Source organism: Odocoileus virginianus, chromosome 14 (assembly GCF_023699985.2).
Source record: "Odocoileus virginianus isolate 20LAN1187 ecotype Illinois chromosome 14, Ovbor_1.2, whole genome shotgun sequence".
NCBI classification, from domain to species: Eukaryota; Metazoa; Chordata; class Mammalia; order Artiodactyla; family Cervidae; genus Odocoileus; species Odocoileus virginianus.
Genome location: NC_069687.1, coordinates 64,084,281 through 64,105,560, shown reverse-complemented (window position 1 = coordinate 64,105,560; position 21,280 = coordinate 64,084,281). Strand labels below are relative to the sequence as shown.

Below are 21,280 nucleotides of genomic sequence, written 5' to 3'. Positions count from 1 at the left end.
TTGTGAGAATTAAAAGCAATCAATAATCTGTGTAAGTCACACAACACAGTTCATGAGCATATTGCAAGGGCTCAGAAGAGGGTCCCTGTAAATACTATAGTTTGCTTGTGAGGGCTTCACACCAGCCACGTGGTAACAGCCGAGCCTGTGAGTCTCCCATTTGTTTGATCCATGGATCACTGAGACAACTATTTACTTTGTGTGTCCACCCAGGAGAAGATAAAACACACTGACAAAAGAGAGGTAAAGAACTCTATTTTGATGAAGTACCAGTGATCTCTAACGTAAAAAAAAAGCTGTATTGAGTGCAGAAGAATGTAAGGTTGATCACAGACTCAACTACCCACTAGCCGTGTGATCATAGGCAAGCTATTTAATCTGGGTAAGCCTCAGATTCCTCAACTTTAAATTGGGACAGGGCTTACCTTTCAAGTATTGTCCAGAGTGTAAAATGAGAAAATGCATTATAAAACGCTTAAAGTATCTATGACAAGTAATCACTCCATATGTAGTACATTATTTTTATTATTATTACTATGAGTGAATGTACCAAAGTATAAAACACAACCGTTACACTGAGAGATCTAGCCCACAAGAATCTGGAGGAGACTCTTGTGGCCTACCAGTGGGTTTTCGTCAACCACACTCTAAGAACCACTGGGTAGACCACCGTGATGCAGAGGCTTTGTGTCAAACGGGGTTTTGCCCTATAGCTCTGTTTTCCCTCACATCTGCCTCCTCCACTAACTTTAAAACATTATTTCAGCCTGAAGAAATGGTTATGTGAGGTGGTGTCACATACTGTCACGCCTCAGAAAACTGAATTCCTGCTGTCGGTTATGACAGTACTCATGGAAGTTAAAATAATCCATGTCACCAAACCTGCAGCCTGATCAAAGTCCTTGCAGAGCTCCTGTTTATTGCTGATCGATCTCAGACATCATGCCGCTTATAATAAAGGACCTGCTAAAAATTGTTCCAGGAAATTTGGAGATATGTTATAAAGAATAGTTGGAAGGAAAAAAATAAGAAGTAATATAGTTTCTAAGATAAATGCATAAGCAGTCTTTGTAAAACTGCATGGGGTAAAAGACAATCCCTCTCACCTGAAACACACACGCCAATTTAAGGTCCAAGTTAACACTATGTCTCAGTTACTAACATAGTTGGAGCTTTGAACTGTCAATAAATCAGTTAATTCCTAAATTTTAGGATTTGTTTGGCAAAAGCTTTAACTCACTTAAAGCTTTTACTTCCCTAAAAGGTTACTTTAGAGCTCATTTAAGGGAACAGAATACTCAAGACAACAGCTTGCACTTGAAATAATGATATTCCAGTCACATTCAGATTTACCATTAACCAAACAGTTCCATTAGTTCACATCACATCTGCCTTAAAGAGAAGTGGGCGGCTACAAAAAGCACATGTTTCTCTATTAATGAATTTTGGCACAATAACTTTTATGTCTATCACCTGGGGGTGAGGATTACTTCACGTTTGGGAAGCCGAGTATAACTTTACGTGTGATACAACACTGCCTAGCAAAAGGTGAACTGTTTTTCGCCAAGGAGGAAATACTGAAGTAACCAGGACCCGCCAAGAACACATGTGAAAGAGTTAATGAGAAATGCCTGTGCATGTCTTTCCTGGCTCAAGGAAAAGGGCTAAATAATAAAACCGAACTAATTAGAACACATGAACAATATCAAACATCTCCAATGTCTCTCATCAAGTTCACAGAGTTTTACTGGTCTGCGGAAGTTGCACTCAAATCCAAAATGGTCCACAAGTGTAATTTGCTCTATAAAAACCACTTCACTATTACTTAGAATCATATTTGAGTCCTTTTAATGGAAAAGTGTGGGAAATCTATAGAAGAAACTGAGGCTGTGCTTCTTTAGTTCTCTCGAGGCTGCTCAAAAACGGGAAACTACGTTTACCTGGAAAACATAAAACTACGTTTACCTTGGAAATTTTATCAAATTAAAAAGGTAATTTTGGATTAAGGTTTTAATTAACTGGCAGCCTTGCAAGAGCATTTCACATTTTAGAAAAGTCAGACATTTTTTCCCCCCACAAAAAGGCACTATCCACTCTGAAGAATAGCTGCAGATTACACATTGTAACATACCTGCTCTAAGCCTTCACCTTAAAAAAAAAGACCTCTTCTATGATTTTTTAGATCAACTGAACACTGAGCCCATAAAAAAGATAAATCATAAAATTACCTCTATATCCTGGATAATCTTTGGGTATAATGACCTATAAAATGAATTGGGAGGGCCATCTGTTGGTCTGTTTTTAAACAGGTACTGATCCCTGGCAAATAAAAACAAACAGATGTTACATATTTGCACATAAAAGGGTGAATTTTATTTAAACATGGTGCTTACAAAGTTCTATCTTTCAAGTCTTTGATTTGCATTGAGCTTTAACAGTTCAAAAGCAGGATTTCTGACAATTAAATGTACATGTTTGATATAAGTTTAACTTACAGTTCTTTACATGATCCTAATTTTTTATTTTCTGAATACCCAACACAATAATCTAGCCTTTCATTCTACAGTTCAATGAAAAGTGCTAATGTAGCTTTGTGAAAAATCTAACTTAGTACATATCAAATTTCTTCCTATAAAGAAAACATAGCCCTAGCCACCACTCACATCACTGCCCGTGTGTCCTAGCTGTGGCACTCTTTCTCTGTGCTAACTGGCCAGGCTGCTGACATGTACAGAGCTATAAAGCCGTATTTCAGAGACGATGGGTTGTCTCTGAAAAATCCTGCCTGCTGTATACCTCCCGTCTTGAACCAGGATCAATATCTAACAGCTGACTCTCCTTTTTCCGTATCTATCTCTTGGTAATGGTATCAACACCTAAGGAAAATGTGAAAGGAAAAGCATAAACATGTAGCTTTGGACAGTCAACCTGCTCAAACTGTACATCAAAATACATCCAACAGTTAGTAAATATAAAGGAAATTTGCATTTCAGAAGGTTATTCTAACAGCTTTAACTTTCCTCCTCTCAACTCTTGACCATGCATCTTTCTCCACTTGTTTAAAATAGGCCAACACATTAAGCCAGTATTTATAACTACATTTTTTAGTACTCAAACTGACCCTAGGTTAAAGAAACTGTCTTTCAAGGGAACAAGCAGCCTGAATACTTACCACCCTCTTCTTTCTGAAAGTCCCTTCCACAGAGGGTCAGTGCGCACCATTCGTTCAATCAGCTTCTTCCAAAGCATTCCCTCAGAGATCACTCGCTGCCACTCCTTACACACCAGCTCTGCTGCACACAGAGACCTGGCGTCCAGGTAGGAAAGAATGTTTTCCGCTATGTGATCTAAGCCTTGCTCTACAAAACACAAAAAGCAGTGAAGGAATAGAAAGGGAGATGGAAATGGACCAGCTACCATTTCCTTAAAGATAAGAGGATAAAGAAATCCTGAGCCAGGAAACATACTTGAATAATATCAAAAGTTCTGCAGATACACATGTACATGAGTACCTAAACATACACACTTCTTTTCGGTTCTGATTTTTTAAGAAAAAGCAACTGGTGGTATCAGTCCCTGCATGTAAAAGTCAACCCTGGGCAGTTCTATATTCGTCAGATGTTATAACAAAATATTTATTTTCATTTTCTTTTATAGAATTTTATGGGGTGATGACACCCCAAGTTTTACAGATGAGGCAGAGAGAGTTGTCAAAGGATTCACAGTTTCACAACTAGAGGATAGTGAAGCCAAAAGTGGCACTCGGATCTCTTCCTCCGAAGTTTGCATTCTTTCCCCTTTGATTTTACTGCTTCTCATAACAAATTATCCCATTAATCCATGACCTATGTGAATCCTCTGGAGCTAAGGAGACAAAAAGGTGGAACACTAACTTATATGAAAAAGCTTATGAAAAAAACACAACAATCCAAGAATTAAGTCAAGAGTACTTAGTTGTACTTTTGTCAATCATTTTTCTCCATCTCTTTCTTATGCAGGTAAAATCCTCAAAACCATGAACCACATCCTAAAAATTCTAGACCCTTAGGAGGTTTAATCCTACACAATTCGAGTATCCTTTCAAAGACAACCAAGATTCAGCCTTTGCCTGATATTCAAAGGTAAGACGATCCCCATGGTCAACACTGTTGCCACCTACACACTCCCATCCTGTGGTTCTGGACATGTCCTTCTGCAGCTACAAGAAATAAAGCTATCCCCAGGTCTCCTCTGTGTTGCAGTGGGAACACTAAACATACAGTTAGAAAATTCCAATTTCAAGTCTAGGTTCACCACCAAGAAGTTCTATGACATGAAAGTAATACTTAAACAATACTGAAACATCCCAGCCCCTTGTTTTCTTTACCATCTAACATGGCAGTGGCCAGTAACTATCCTTTATCATATTACCTGCATGAATCAACAAAGTTTTATGACAAGATTTTAAAGATAACAAAGCATCATTCAAGGTTAATATTTTCTCTTTTCATGATAAACAGAAGCAGTATAGTCACACTAACTTGACAGGGTCTAGGTAAATCATTAAACTTTCAGAGCCTCAATTTCCTCATCTGTATAAAATGAGGATAATAATTTGCCTTATTTTGAAAATATAACAAGATGATATATAAAAGATGCTTTACAAACTAAGGTTTTTTCCCCACTCTTGAGTATTTACACTGTTGATTATGGTTTATAGACCCTTCACATACTAGTTCCACTCTACACTAGATCTAATACTCAAGTTATGATCTGATAATGAAAACTAACTGCATTGGGGTCACTATATTTTCTTGTGCATTTCATTATATTAGAGATAAGGCAATCAAAGATTACACTGCATTCATCTAACAGCCATATCACAGTAGACTCCTAAGATGTCAGTAAGATGAACTGAAACCTTAGGCATCTCCCCATAAAATGTCTATTAAAAACAATCTCCCCTAATTCTGCATTGGTATGGCTAGGTTAAAAGGGGAGGGAAGCTTCACACAGAAGTCTACAGTTATCCTCACTATAGTTCACTTTCAAAGCTTTATCTAAGCCTTGAATGTGCCTCTACAATTCTGATTCTGTCATCCAGAAGTGTGGACATTCCACACCAGATCTGCATGATGGGCAAATGTAGTAAGTCTTATTCCAAGCTGTTGGCAAACATGCTAAATGGGTCAGAACCAAGGACAGCACCCACGATTCTATATTTCCCTTCAGGCTATTATACATCAATTCACTAAATACAAGGTACCAACCTTGAGCCACCAGTTCTATAATTATCTGGACTGTATACTATGTTCCAGCCCATGTCTCTCTATTCAGTCCTCAAAGACAATTGGGGAAACTGCCCCATGAAGACACTGCCATCTTTACATTATCAGGTGAATTTGATGTGGTTACTCTTTGTGTTCCCCTGCTGGTGCTTACTACATAAAGTTGGCATTGCAATTTTTTGTTTATCAGTTGGCGCTACCTGCTTTGTGTCCCTTTAAAACATACACAACCCATGTTCACTTTGGAAAAACTTTGCCTATAAGAAAATATCTTTAAATCCCCAAACCTCACCGCTCAAGAGATAATGACCTTTGACATTCTGTACACTATATCCTTCTAGGCTTACACAAAACTACACAGTCTTTTCAACAGCAAATTAACTTTTGATAACCCATTTGAGAATTCGGCCAGAATGAAACATCAAATTCAACAGCCAGTATCTCCCAAATATACCATCTCTAGTTCTCTAGTTCTTAAAAACCAGGAAATTGGCTCGTCAATCATCTCTGGGTACTATCACACAGGAGACGACCAAACACAGCTGTACAAGGTATACATGCACAAGCGTACCTGGCAGCTCTGCCTACTGGTTTGCAATTATTTCTCAATGTTTCACAATTCTGGAAAAAACCACATCTGGTTCTGTCACTATCCTGGCACACAACATCTCTAGGTCTACTTGTTACAGGAGCTGTGTGTTTCCTAAATATCTTCTTTCTTTCTTGGGCAATTTTTCTACCCTTCTAGTTTTAAAGCCATGGTTCTTAGTGGTGAAAGAAAAAAGGATAAGTTAAATGAGGAGTGAAAATATGCTGTTTCTTCCTATCACCACTTCACCATCTATTCCAAGTACACTATCCCTTCATTCTTCTCATTCTTGCTCCAAATAGTGAATTATTTTATTCTGTTTTTAACTCTCCCAAATTATGTAACCATTTTGGACAATTTCACACTATTCAGGGCCTGGACTTTTTGATACCATTCTCAAAGATTCAGGCTACTGTTCTGTGTATCTCCAGCCCCCTTTCTTCCATCTGAGTGTATTTAAAATGAGGGAAATTCACGGATAATCACATGAGGTTCTACTTGTGCCTCTTCACTGACAAGATTGACAAATTATTAATCTGAACTTCAAATTTCAGAATCTCTCTACCCTCTTTGATCATATTTACTTTTACCGTCTCTAGCCATGGCATAATAAACTTAGCTCTTCTCAATTTTCCTAATTCTGGGGTACTTATCTGACTATCTTCTAGTTTCTACACTTAACATTAGCACACAGTCACTTGCCAAGGTTTATGTTAATTCCAATTATTAACCAAACTCTGCTAACTGGTTATAAACACATCCCTAACCAACACCCCTCTCAAATCCTCTGCTGAGAGAGAAAACAAATAGATAAGAATACATTATATGGCTGTCTTTTCAGGCCTCAATGGCTGCCACATTCCCATGGTCTGTATATTAACTGGGAAAGCTGAATCCAAACCTTCCACCTGGCTGGGTGGTCTGTGAGCTGGTTCTAGGAAGCCTGTGCAGTTATACTTGACTCATTTAGGGTTGGTGATTTGAGAAACAATAGTAGCAAAAATAAATTTCTGAATATTCTCCCCATCAACTGAGTCAGAATATGTAGATGGTGGACCCAGGAATCTATCTTCTTAAGAATTCAGTTCAGCTTAGTCGTTCAGTTGTGTCTGACTCTTTGCGACCCCATGGACTGCAGCACACCAGGCTTCCTTGTCCATCACCAACTCCCAGAGCTTGCTCAAACTCATGTCCATCGACTCGGTGATGCCATCCAACCATCTCATCCTCTGTTGTTCCCTTCTCGTCCTGCATTCAATCTTTCCCAGCATCAGGGCCTTTTCCAATGAGTCATTTCTTAAGAATTACCACCAGATAATTCCTACATGCTGGGAACTTCTGCTTTATAGCAACAATATCCATTTTAGTCCTCACTGATGTTCTGCCACCTATGCGCGATCAGCAAGATTCTGCATAAGGAAACTCATTATTAGACACATACCTCCTACTCTTTCAAATGCCACTGGTCCAATCTAGCAATAGCTCAGTAAAATCTGGGGGATTTATTTCTTTTGTCAATACTTTAAATTCACTCCATCTTTCCAGGGTGCAGCATGTTTCAGTCTCTTGGAAAATGTACTGGTTATAGAGCCATATAACCTCGTGGAAGCAAATCAGTTTTCCTTTTTGGATCTCAGTCATCCATAAAATAAGAGTAATATTAAATGCTTAAAATGGATTATCTCCTATAACTGACATGATAACCCTCTGAGATAGGCTATCAACAGCCTCATTTTATATAGAAGGATCTTCCTAACCCTGTTGGGAAGGTTAATAAGAAGAGGTTATTCAGGAGTCACATACAGAGCGGACACTCGATAAATACCAGTCTCTCTTCTTCCCTCTTGCAGAAATTGCCTTAGCTGGTATCACTTGTTAAGGAAGCTAAGCAGTATTCCCTTCCCTTGTTATTTTCTGCAGAGAAAACATGACATACCTTCCCTGGCAATCGCTAAGTCTTCCCTAATAGCTTGTAGTAAACCTCATAGTCCTTAAATACTTAAAGAACAGGAATCACACAACCTATATTTGGGCACCTGGGAGTAGCCACTCCCAGGAGCCATGAAGACTTTATAACTTTCTGGTTTCAAGACTATTCAGAACAAAGAGGTTACTGAATAAGGTGGCCCATTTGCCTAAGCTAAAAAGTGCTCTGAGGTGTTACAACTAAGCATTTTCTTAAAGTATCAATGTCTGGCTCTCATTTACTCTATAGTGCTGAGACTCCCCCATCTCCCACAGCACCCCCCTTCCCAAGGCAATAAGAGGACACATTATGGCCTCGGAAAATGAGTCCAGAATACTGCACACACAGTGCTGAAGAAGTGCTGCTGGTGCTAATTATACGCACCAGATGAAGGTCTGGAAATTTTTCAATAATAAATTAAAACAATTAAAAGGCAAAATTTCAAAGCTCAGTATGTAAATAACACTGCACCAAAATGAAACTCAAATGTGTAATGTCAGTTCAATGCCCTTGACTATAGCCAGTTTCAAGACAGCTGCTTAGATCATACAATTACAGAAACTTTTATTATTTTAGAAACGCATTTCAAAGAGCAGCTGCACAGAAATTTTCTTCCCCACCCACCCCTGCTGTCCCTTCCCCCTCTCTAGTCACAAATCTAGTTGTAAAACCTGAAGTAAGAGACTTTCTTTCCTGACAGCAACAGTATGTCACTGGATTTCTTTAACTTGGAATATACTGACCTAAAGATTCAGACTAAAATGAAGTAAAATAATGCTCAGGTCACAAAGTCCAACATTTTGTTATGCCAACAGAGTGGTGCACACACCTACCTAAATGATGTCAGGATGAATCAATTCGGAAATCAGTGGGTGAATAATTAAAACTTCCTGGCAATAAATCGCATTGCCCCTGGAGAAGCAGGTGTTTCCTGCCTCTCTGGACTTTTTTTTCCCCCCCTTAAACTGTCATCCTCCAACTACCTACCAGATGCCAGGCATATTATGTACATTATCTTTAATCTTCACAACATCCTATAAAGTATTAGTATTATTCCCACACTGATAAGGAAACTGAGGCTCCAAAAAGTGAGCTCACATATTAGGTGCAGGTGCTGGGAGTCAAATGGAGGGGCTGTCAGATTCAACAACCGGCCTCTCCACTCTGCATTACTGGACCTCTGGTCCTGCATCCAACCTAAAGCCTACATTCTGGTTCTTCCACAGCTCCCAAGACCGCTGATCTAATCTCTGTCCCATTTACAGTCCGTAATGGTTTATCATCCTTACTTGGGGGACAAAGGAATAAACCATGGCCACGAAGCTAAGTGTTTTTAAAATTCTTAATTGCTCAGACACCTCACCAATACTTATCATCCTTCCTGAAGTACAATCTGTCTCTACTTCAAATGGTATAAATTTTCCCTTTAACAACAGTTCTTACAAACCACAAACTTAGCCTGCAGAAATTGACATCACAGACTAAACATTTACCATGATTTTTAAAAAAGCATATCATAATTATCACTTTTTCCACTGAACCAAAAGGAGCCAGAGACCACAAACATTTTCCATTTTCCCTATACTGACAGGTATGATATTCACAGCAAGTATTAAAAATTGAAAACTATAGACCATTTTTATAGAATTAATGGCTTTTACAATCAAAAGAAGTCTTAAGTTGACTGTCAACTTCAACAAAGTAAAAATTCAAACTCAGGATCATCTACAGTAAAAGCTAAACATCAAACTAGAATAATGATTAGTAAGTTGCTCCACACGTTACTAAATCTAAGTATGAACAAACACATGGGCCTGTTTCTTCCCTAAAGCTCTTTCCTGAGGCACGGTCTGTGCTCAGGAACTAATGCCAGATTTAATCCGAGTCTACTAGACAGCAACTGACACAGTCAACTTGGCCAGCCTGTCCCCAGCTATTAGATTCATATGTATGATATATACTGACACATGTATATATGTTCAGATCAAATCCTGCTAAAACAAATAGCATTTTAACAAAAATATTTCCATGTCCCAGCCAATGGTCCATTCATTTCATGTAATATTCAGGACCACAAAATTCCACTTTAAAAGAGATATGGACAGTGCCTTAAAATTCGCTGTAATGAAAACTGAATTGTATGCAATTATACTAACCATATTTATATACATAACACATGTTCATCTGTTCTGTCTCTTCTCCAACTCTGTACACTCCCCAAAAAAGGGGTTGCCTCCGAACTACACTCTGCAAATCAAGAGAACTTCAACAGTGCCACCTCGTGGATACTCTGTAAATACAAGTTGGGTTCCCTGGTATTCCAAAATGTGTGAGAAGCAAATTATAGAGAAAAAACAAAACAATGGAAAGCAAACAAGCAAACAGAACAGATCTGCTTGACAAGATGGAAGCACAGCTTCATTCATTTAAAAGCACTTAAGAGGAACAAGTGCAGGTGTCCACTTGGGCTGACGGGAAGCTGCCGTGTAACACAGCGAGCTCAGCTCAGGGCTGTGACGTCCTAAAGGGTGGAGAGGGGCTGGGAGGCTCAAAGGGGGGCACACGCGTGCTGACGGCTGACTCACACTTCTGTATGGCAGAAGCCAGCACACTGCTGTAAAGGAATCAACCTCCCGTCTAAAATGAATGTCTATATATATATATAAAAAACAAAAACTACCCTGTCTTCTCTTGGTGTGAAGTGCAGCCTGGGCCGGTAGCAGAGCATGGATGCTGGGGGTTCTGAGTTCTGAACTACATACACAGAGGAGCTGCAGCACACGGGCATTCACCTTGCTTGGATTCACCGGTAATTCTCTCTCACACAATTAAAAGTATATCTCTTTCCTTCTCTTCCATGCTCTCTCTCTTTAATTAAAAGTATGAGTTACTGAAATGGATTGTAAGCCATGTAGTCCATACTTGGGACCAGTTTAAGGAACTGTCCAGAGTAATCTAAACTGCAAGTAATTTCAGCTTTCGCACTAACTTTTGAACTAACCCCCATCATCACCACACAATCCCAATAGCCAAGATGCGTGATCTTAGGCATTTCATCCAATTTCTCTGATCCTTGGCTTTATAACCTATCTAAGGAAAAACAGCACTGAGTGGCACCCAAAGTCCCTTTCAGCAATGAAATACTATGACTCTAGAAAAAGAGGGTTCCCAGAAATACTAGTTCAAGAAATGAGGGAAATAATGCTATTATTTTCAGCACAAAAAGAACAGCAGGGTCATTTTTCTAAGCTAACTCTCAACTATCCTTAAACACTACCACTGTAGAAAGTAAACTCACAAGCTCTGAAAGAGAGATCAGAAACCAGAGGCTGCCATGTCCCTTTGCAGCCCCAGGTCTCAGGTCTGGAGCCTGGCCCAGACCCTATTTGCTGTGGGAAACGCTTGGACTATGGAGTGTGACGCACTGTCATGTGTGCGTGCTAAGTCACCTCGGCCGTGTCCAAGTCTGCAACTCTATGGACTGCAGCCTGCCAGGCTCCTCTGTCCACGGGATTCTCCAGGCAAGGATACTGGAGTGGGTTGCCATTTCCTCCTCCAGGGCATCTTCCTGACCCAAGGATCGAACCCACACCTCTTATGTCTCCTTCACTGGCAGGCAGGTTCTTTACCACTAGTGCCAACTGGGAATGCGCTGTAAATCAATCAGGCTAAGAGAGAAGCTCCTCTTTGAGGAGCCATCCAGAAGCTCTCACAAACGGCAGGGCTGGTAGCAATGCTACTGCTCTTTCTAGGCCAATCCTGGCATGACAGCTGTTACTTCCAGGCTACCCTGACCATGTCAGAGGAAAGTGTTCTGGACAGCATTCTCAAATTCTCTTCAAGAATGAAATCTCCCTATTCTACCTGGACAAATTTAAAACAAAAAAATTTTAAAAAGAGGGAAAAGAATTAACAAGTGATCAAAAAATCAAATGGGGACGAACAGGCAGAGCACAGAGGGTTTTCAGATCTGTGAAACAATTATGTAGGACACTATAATGACAGATACATGTCATTATATATTTGTCAAAAGCCACAGAACGGACAACATCAAGAGTGAACCTTAAAAAGTATTCCGGGTGATGATGACATGTCAAGGCAGGCTCACGTACTGTAACAGATGTGCCACTCTAATGTGGGACGCTGACAGTGGGGAGGCTGTGCCGGTGGTTGCTGGGGGCGGGGAGGGGGTGGTGAAAACTACTTTCTGCTGCGAACCGAAAACTGTTGTAAAAGTAGTCAACGGCGGGGAGGGCGGTGAGGAGGGGGGGACAAAGGAGAAGAACACATTCAAGCAGGGATCAGGCAGTGAGGGAGAAGATGCAGAAGTAAGTTTCAAGAAAGTCACTGAGACACGCTCTCAATTTCCCCAATACTTTTCTGCATTCCCTAAATGTCACTTCAGATATAAGTGAACATCTTAGATCTGAGGACACTTTCTAAACACTGTAGGAAAAACTGTCCCACAGTAAAAAATAAATACTGTATTACACAGGCAAAATGCAGATTGTATAGCGACCACATCAAAAAATATATATAATAGCAATAATTAATGTAGCAACAGTATTAAGCAGTGGTCAACACTAGACAGATGCTAAATTATAACTCCTAGTACCACATATCAAATACAGTGTGTAACCCAAAGAAATGCTGTCTCACACTATATTCACTCACTCATTCACTTTGCAAACACCTACTTGGCTCCACCTAGGCTCTTGGGATGGGCATTCTTCCACTTTTCAGGTTTTTTTTACAGACAAACATGGTTACCTGGTAAAGCGGTAATAAAGTCCCGCTGCAACATGGGCTTCAGGTAAGAGTTAATATGTCCATGCTGGTAATGACACATTCGTGAAATAAGGTGTTCCACAAATTCCACTTGATCTGATTCAGACCACTGGTCAAAATATTTAATACACAAGTCTTTTTCTTTTTGATAGTTTCCTTCTGATGGCCTCTTTCTGGAGACGATCACTGATGATGTTCCATTACTTATCTATTTTAGAAAAACAAAAGAGTAATTAGTTTGACAAGGAAAATGAATCTAAGTAGTCTCATCAGAAACATATTTTTGCCATGTATTTATACTTAAAATGCCAGTTTTATCCTAAAGCCAAACTCATTCCTTTATTAATTCAGGCAATAATTAAAAATATATTCAGAGATCATGAACTTGAATTAGTCACTAAAGTAAATGACAAAGTCAGAATTCTTTGTAAAGTTAAGTGGTGTCCTAAATTATCATCCTCCAAAGGTTATTCCCAAACTATGTTGTTATCAGTTAACTAATGTTGGAGAAGACCATCAGAGAAAACCTGTTCAACTTGGCCAAGTGGCAATTGACTATTAATGGTTTGTTCCTTCCTCAGAGTTGAAAGGTAAAGCTATATGCATTTATGCAAACAGTTCTCACACTTGTGCATGCATCAGATAACAAAAGAGTATATTAACAGAGACTGCCAGGGGCCACTCTGGAATAGAGCCTGGATGATGCTGATGCTGCCAGTCTAAAGACTGCACTTCAGAGACCTCACGCTGAAAACCACTGCTCTCTGTAACAGAGAAACCAGAAAGCAATTCAATCTAAATAGCTTTATTTTACCTAACAGTTTCAATCGCCTCTGTATTATTTCCAGGGCTGCTAAACTGCTGACAAAATAGTTTACAGACTTACACTCCCTCTTTCTGATCACCGACTCTGAAAGTTACCCCAGGCAAACCACATATGCCTGAAAAGTTCCTCATCTTACTTAGTCTGTTTGTGGATATTCCACAGACTCCTATACTAATGGCTGCATCTCTCATCAAATCTACATGGCCTATGCATACAACCAGTACATTTTTTAAAAACAAACTGCATACACTGCATCTGGACAACAATATCCAAAAAAATCCAAATCCCTAGACTGAAGCCACAACTGCTTCCGATAAAGCTCAGTAACTTCCCTGTTTACAAACAAAATAACCTCAATACTTTTGTCAGACATTTGCCAGGCCATCTGTCCATCACTATTCTGACAGCCTCTTCATGTGTAACACTGGAAGGAATAACATACAAGAGAATTCTGAAAACTGAAGAACTGTATCACAAACAGTCATTAGTTCCATTAGGAGCTTATCTCAGAAGTCTTACATGGGAAGAACCAAGAGCTTTTGTTATGAGTACATCCCCTAACAAAGTAGACTGAACCCATCCCAGAAAGAAAACATCCTGTGTAAATATCCAGCAGAGTCTTTGACCTTCCTTGGTAAGATATTAAAAAACCCTTCCTATCTGAAGCAAGTTCTTTTGTCGACGTTTAGAGGCAAGAACCTGGAAGGTTTTCATCTCCCTCCTCATTTCTCTCACCACTTCCTCATCTAATTTTCTCCCCGAGCAGTCTTCGGGTGATGGAGAGCTCACTGACGCCAGGCGCCACTAGGGGGAAGCACTGAGCAGAGAGTTCTGACGCTCCTTGTGGTAAAGCATTCGTCCTGAACAGGACCAAAACAGCATTCAGAACAGTCAGATGAAATTAAAAGTATTTGCTGTGGTGAAAATCAGCTAGCACAGGAGCAACTTTTCTGCTTTTAAGCATAAGAATGTTCACCATAATGTTATAATAAAGAAAATTTAGAAAAAAACTTCCCAGTTACAGGCAACTGGTTCAAGTGAATTATAATACATCTACAAAAAGCACTATAAAGTGGCCATTTAAAGTAAGATTTTAATAAGAAGAGAACATGTTTATGAAGTATCCGGAACAAAAGAATTTTATATAGCATATGATCACAATAATTTGCGCTAAGGGGTACCTGCCAACACAGAGTAAAGAATAAACATGAAAACGGTAAAGTGCCTCATCTTGAGAGAAAGTTGTGTATTTTTTCCTTCCCCTTTCTTCCTACATTTTTTCATAATAATTTGCCAAAATAACTGCATTCCTAACAGGTTAAATATAAGTATGGTGACAACTAGCATTTGTGTACTGCTTTGTAACTCACAAAACACTTTCACACTCATTCTCTCACTCGACAAGCAAAAGGGTCACTGTGTCATTTTCAGAAGGGCTCCTAGCCCGCCAGCCTCCCTAGAGCACTGGTATACCATTAACTAGTCTACTGAAAGGCAGATGGAAAAAAGCCTGACAATGGAAGTGTTAAGAACCACTGTGAATTGAAAAAATCAATAGTAAATTAAGAGAATCCTGTTGCAAAATACCAAGGAGGGAACAGAAGTCAGTCTGCGCACAGTTCCCCCTAAAATAACAGCATGTGCTTAACTCTACAGCACATTTTCCATTTCTATTTCTAACCACCTGCTTGGCCCAGAGAGATCTTCCTGGAATTGCACCACTTTTGTTACTTTTCATCTTAAATTTGTTGGGGACACTTTATTCTTGTTAATAACTAAACTACTCCTTTGCTTCAACTCAAATGAACCCAGAGAATATTTTCTTTATTAATCATCAGTTTTCGGATTTAGATTTGTTTTGCCTGCAACTGTATCTTCATGAAAGGAAAACTATGTGTACCATAATGGTTGATGAAAAACATCAAATCATGAAATGTATATGCTCTCCACCTCCCACCTTACCAAAAACCTGGGGGGTGGGGAGGGAAACTGGCAAACTAAAACAGAGCCAGGAGAAAAGGAAACTGAATTTAAAACGAAAAGGCAAACATTAAAAAGGAAATGGAGGGAAGGGTGGCGGTTGGGAGAGAAGGTCAGTGCATACACTGGTACGTGGCCAGTGGTATGTGGTTCCACGCTGCTGACAAAGGACACCACCACTGTCCATCTGTGCTTAGACTGTAGCCCCAAAGACTGAATATCTTTGGGCTGCAGCCAACTTCAGAACCTTGTTGTAAACTCCCAAATTCTTGATAATAACACCTCCCTAAGGAACAGAAGATAAATTAGGGTGGATTCTGAAACTAGCAAAGTTGCACAGAAGAAAGAAGCCCGTGGCTCTAAGTCTCACTGAGGACAGGAGCTGAGGGAGCATCTCATCTCCAGTAAGTCGGCTGCTGTCTTCTCTGTGCGCCGTCATTCCTACCTGCCAAAGAGTACTTTTCTTTGGGGACTCATCTTCATTTTGATCCTCCATAACTGAAGTGTTCTAAGGGGGGAAAAACAGGTTATTTGAATTACGCCGAGTTTTGCAAATCCTAAATAACTACACCAAAATATAATTTTGAAAACCCAAACTACAGTGTACCAATACCAACCCAAGAGCTGTTTGACTTATGGCTAACACATGTCACTTTGGGTTAACAGGGGTGTTTTTATCCTTCATAAATTAATACAGTTAGTGGTTGGACAAAAGCAAGCATAAACCTTCTATTTATGAAGGTTGGGTATACTGAGAAAAAAGGTTGAATTGAATTATGGGAAGGGGGCTGAAACTACCTCAATCATTGCTGTTACTCTTATAACTCATGGAAAGAAGCCCCAGAGACCCACTAAGTTCCTGATGATTGCACAAAACATTTACTAGAATGCCTGCTATTCAGTAACCCACACCAGCCATCAGCAATTAGAAGTGACAAAGCCCTGGAAGCCCCCCTGCCTCTCTCCTTCCTCCCTTGATAGTCCTGTTTTTTAGGAACGGCTTTGCAATCTCCCCTAGCAAGCATGGTGGGTGCCCAGTCTTTTCCCTTAAGAGGAGGATGCTGTTAGCCAGTAACAATCTGGCTTGCCTTGGGAATGCATTAGCTTTTGATTTTTGTGTTTACTGCACAAAGAGGCACTGTGTAATTATTCTTTCTGGTGACCTAGTCGCTCAATAGATGCCCATTAACTGGAGATTATACATGATTGGATTTTCCCTTTTGAAGCTCCTACCTAAATAGCTAAATGGAAACTTAATGAGAAGGGGAAGTGGCAGAGTTGTACTCTGAAAGGAAGAACGACTCATTTGTGGATGGCAGTCTCTCTCTTCCCAAATCTAAAATTTCAAGACTAGGGTATATAATTTAAACTACAACATTTGTTCCATAGTATTAGTCAAAAAGATCCTGTAGATCTGTTGAAGTTAAGTGTTTACAAGACCCTGTTTATTGCCCATAGAGGATAAACCTCTCTCTTAAATTTTCCCTCTTTTTCCTTTACATTCTTCAAGTTGTAAAGTGTTAAAAGACACATACAGTATTTTCAAACAATCCATCTGAAAACACCCAACGTAGGTGGTGGCAGAAGAATCACCGCGTGACACCGGTGGTCGGCAGGTCTCACAGCAGGGTCTGATTAGAGATGTAGAACGGTGAAGCAGGAAAGTCAAAGGCTTTGGAAGCAAAGAGAGAGGCAGAATGGAGGGATGGAGGGAGGGAGAGAGGGTGTGTGTGTGTGTGTGTCTGTGAGAGAGAAAGAGAAATCCTGAGCAGGCTGTTCCATGCACTGACAAAAACAAACTACGCAAAGCCGTGGGGGCCGAGAGCACAGTACAGTGGCTGGTGTCTAACGGGTGTTCAAAGCTGCTCACACCCTGCTACTTTCCCTCAAGTGTTATCTTCTCACGATTTTCTGACCTCAGACTCTGAAAGAAAGATTCCAGATGTCTGCCTGATAAGGAGAAGCCATTGGCTTCCTCGGTAACACCTCACAGATCACAGAACACCAAGACCTGCAGTGCAGGGCTCCGTATGTTCACGTCGACCGTGAGTCAGAAAGGAAGGCAGTGTCCAAGCATCCCAAGCAGGTCCAGAATGGTGGCAGTAATAAACGACCCTGAACAGAAAAAGCAGGATGAAGAATACGGAAACAGAAGTGGTATTCCTCTCTCCAGCATCTCCCTCTTGCTGCCATCTTGGAGGACTTATGGAGTAATAAGGCTGGCAGGCTTCCACGGTGGAACAGAGAAAGTGGAAACAGCTGGAAAGTGGGAACAGTGTCTCAGCGTACCATTGGGGTGTGACCGGTAGTTACAAAGGCATGGCAACTTGCAACGTCTCAATGTCCTGGGTTCTGAAAGAGCGGCAAGAAGAAACATGCAGAGGTGAGCATGCCAAGTGGAGGATGGATGGAAAAAAATGTGCAGCGTTTTGAACTCAAAACTTTAAAAGTATGGGAGCCTAAATCCGCCAGAGCTATTCTGACATAAGCTACCTCAGTACTTTCCTCACTCAAGGAGGAAACAAAAAGACAGGCAGACTATACAAGAAACAACTGTCTTTCCAGTAAGAAAATTTAATTCTTCCTTTCAGTCATTCCAAAACAGAGAAATAGTGTTTATTCACAAAGTTAAGAAGGAAACTCCCACCCCCCATAAAAACAGCAACTGTTCTCTTAACGCTTGACAAAAGTGGATAAAGACATACATACAATTTAGTAAAACTGTATTTAAGAGAGTACTGTGGGGGGCTAGAATACATATTTTTTCAATTTCTCTTATAAAGTCTTCAGAAGATGTCAAAGGGAAAAATGCTGCAACACTGATCAAAGGATCTTTTCCAAAGAGTCGTCCAGGTGATACAAGAGATGCTCAGAGTAAAAAGGGTCCTGGGGTCTAATGAAGCTTGAGAAATTCTGCAAGCTCCTGTGCATGCTCTCCCCACGCTACCACCTTCTTCTTCCTCCCTTCCCACCCCCACCACAGACACACACACACCACAAGGCACTTCACTAAAATACTAAAGTGTGTGTTAGTCACTCAGTCATGTCCGACTCTGCAACCGCATGAGTCCTCTGCCCGTGGGATTCACCAAGGCAAGATTACTGGAGTGGGTTGCCATTTCCTTCTCCAAAGATATTAAAGGCTCTGTAACATCTCACAATTTAAAAAATCAGATTAGATTAGTTTACTCCAGCTCTCCCTAATTTACTGGATATGGCCACCCACCTCCCTGCTCCGCTTTACAATCTCTAACCAAGAGCTCCGCGCACTGGTAAACCCTGGACTGGGTTGGTAGCGTGACATGACTCCTTCCTCTTCCCGCTTCACCACACAAAGACTCTGGGAGACAAAGGAAATGACCGCTTTTGGTAAACACAATATATACCTTTCCTAGTCCCCATTATCTTTTGCCACCTGCTATATGTAGGAATAAGAATGGGTGGCAAGAATAGAATTTTCTCAGAGCCACAGGCATTTTTTTCTTTTTTAATCGCTTTGACTTTTATTTCTTAAAGGTTTAGTAGATGAAAGGTCATGAGTGCAAGGGTGGAGTAAGAACAAACAATGAGCCTTCCTTCCAGGTGAAAAGAAAGGTGGCTTCCTACATCCCAGCTCTCAGAGTAAACCATGAGGTAAGCCAATCTGAGACTTGAAATCCTCTGTAAGCCTCCAACACTTCTGGGAAAGGACAGTTCTTGGAAATACCAACATGGCTTAATCACTTCCTACCTTATCACCATCTCTTTCCTCCTACACCTACTAAGAAGCACCACATGCATATAAAACACGTAGCCCTTCCTACTACCAACAGAAGATACAATCTAGCGAGAAGCAGCTAGACTCTAAGGCAGATCAACCTTAGTACTAGTGACATTTGGAGCCAGATTAATTTCCTGTTGGGGGGGGCGGGGCTGTCATGTACAATATAGGGTGTTAAGTAGCATTCCTGACTTCTCCCCACTAGAGGCCAGTAGCAAACCCCTCCCAGCCCTAACTGTGATAGCCAGGCAGTGTGTGCTGTGTGGGTGAGGGCATGCGGGGCAACAAAAGTGCGCCCCCCACTCGAGAGCCACTGCTCTAGGCGTGTGAGCTCCTAAACTCTCCTTCTTGGGGAAATACACTAAAAATACTGCCATCTCAGATCTGGACTTTCTCTCCAGGCTTCTTTCCTTTGACCCCTGTGACAGTATGCGATTTCTTTAAACACAGTCTAATCTATGGTCAAGTAATTCATGGAGTACACAGGTATCTAAATTCTGGGATAAATCCTGCTTGCCATTCAATTCCTATTCAAGAAAATTTGATATAAGTTCTTTATACTAGAGATTCTTGGGCTTCGGGGTATACACGAGAGTGATAAATATCATGAAGTCATACACAAAAGTGTGTATACACTCCTCCAGAAAGATCCAGAGTTTTTATTAGATCTCAAAGTGTCTCAAATGTGATAAAATAACAAAGCATGTCTTTGACCAAACAGGAGACCAGGGCGGATGGAGCCTAGGTATGTGTGTTTTGCTTTGATTTAAAGTTCTCCCAGTAATTTTTATGTCTATCTCTGCTTTAAAATTACTGCTAAGGCAAAATGATGTAGTCCATGTAGTACCACCATCCTAAGGAAACTACACTGATACCATCGTTAACTCTGTCCCAACACGTGATTATTTCCAAACTACCAAATACCATGAGAATCTAATGTCTGTCCCTTCTCTTATAAAACTTTTAGGAGAAGATGCCAAAGTGAAAATGCTGCTCTCAAGCTCACTAACCAGAGGACCATTTCCAAAGAGTATTCCAGGTTAACATAAGAGATGCTCAGAGAAAAAAGGATCCTATGGCCTAATTATGTTTGACAAATGTGGTGCATTACATGAGTGATGCCCCCACTCCACTCCCAGAGATGATGATATACTTCATTAAGATACTAAAGGTGAATTCTGTAAAGCAATTATCCTTCAATAAAAAATAAATTAATTAAAAAAAGAGAGATACTAAAGGTGCTGTAATATCTCTTAGTTTTACAAATGAGGCTAGGTTAGTTTAACCTAGCTTTCCCAAATTTGTTGGATGTGGCCGCCCCCTTTCACAGCCTCTTAATGAGAGCGCCACACTACACTGACCAGGGCAGCACCCCGGCCTGACTCCTCCCTCTTCCCATCTCACCAGACAGACCTTTTCTGGGGGCAAAGGAAACGTCCACCTGGCTAAACACAATCCACTCCTCTCCCACTCCCAGCCACCTTCCCCCGTCCGCTACATGGGGTCCGTCTGCAGAAGCAAAGCAGGCTCTAAGCAGTGACTTATCTCTGCCAGTAGGTGCCACCAGCTAACACAGAATATACTTCACTTGGAAAATTCCCTAAAGAGTTACATGAGAGGAATCAACCTCCTACTTTAAAAATGCTACAAATTCTGCATTTTGGCTTCATGATAAGAAATGCTTATCGGTGTAAGATTCATATCAAAAACATCTTTACTCCTGAGGCGAAGCAAAAACAAAAACCAACGCAAAACTAAAAACTTTACAAAAGACGTTAGAAAACATGGGGCATTCTACCACTTTCTCCTGTGTTTTTAAATTTTTGGATTTAAGAAATTAAGGGCAACAGATACATGGTGCAAAATGCTATCAGACAGATTTATTTCGTCTCCGTACCAGGCTTGTTTTATCCAATATCTTTTGCTCTTCAGAAAAAATATGAAAGTAGATATTCCAATTTTACAGAAGAAATTGAGGGTCAAAGAAATAAGTAACTGGTTAAGAGTTACACAATAAATAAGAAAAGTGGGGCTCTGATCTAGGTCTGATGTACTCAGAAATAAATGAACTTTCTATACAGAAAAAGACTCAGGTGTTTTCCAA

The 21,280-nt window shown here is 40.4% G+C and overlaps 1 protein-coding gene across 13 annotated transcripts in view; it reads right to left on the bottom strand.

Annotated features, from left to right (window-relative positions):
• Positions 1 to 21,280, bottom strand: part of FBXW11 (F-box and WD repeat domain containing 11) — a 124,061-nt gene that overhangs the window by 25,134 nt on the left and 77,647 nt on the right. For 7 of the 13 annotated variants that reach the window (XM_070476838.1, XM_020870277.2, XM_020870269.2 and 4 more), the window contains 4 exons: positions 15,787 to 15,924; positions 12,593 to 12,818; positions 3,173 to 3,359; positions 2,229 to 2,319 (listed from right to left, as the gene is read on the bottom strand). In XM_070476838.1, coding sequence (XP_070332939.1) covers positions 2,229 to 2,319; positions 3,173 to 3,359; positions 12,593 to 12,818; positions 15,787 to 15,912 — 630 coding nt within the window. In that variant the 5' untranslated portion in view covers positions 15,913 to 15,924. Of the gene's footprint in view, positions 1 to 2,228; positions 2,320 to 3,172; positions 3,360 to 12,592; positions 12,819 to 15,786; positions 15,925 to 17,705; positions 17,729 to 21,280 lie in introns of those variants that run through there. The other 6 variants (XM_020870283.2, XM_020870280.2, XM_020870275.2 and 3 more) reach the window with 3 other exon arrangements.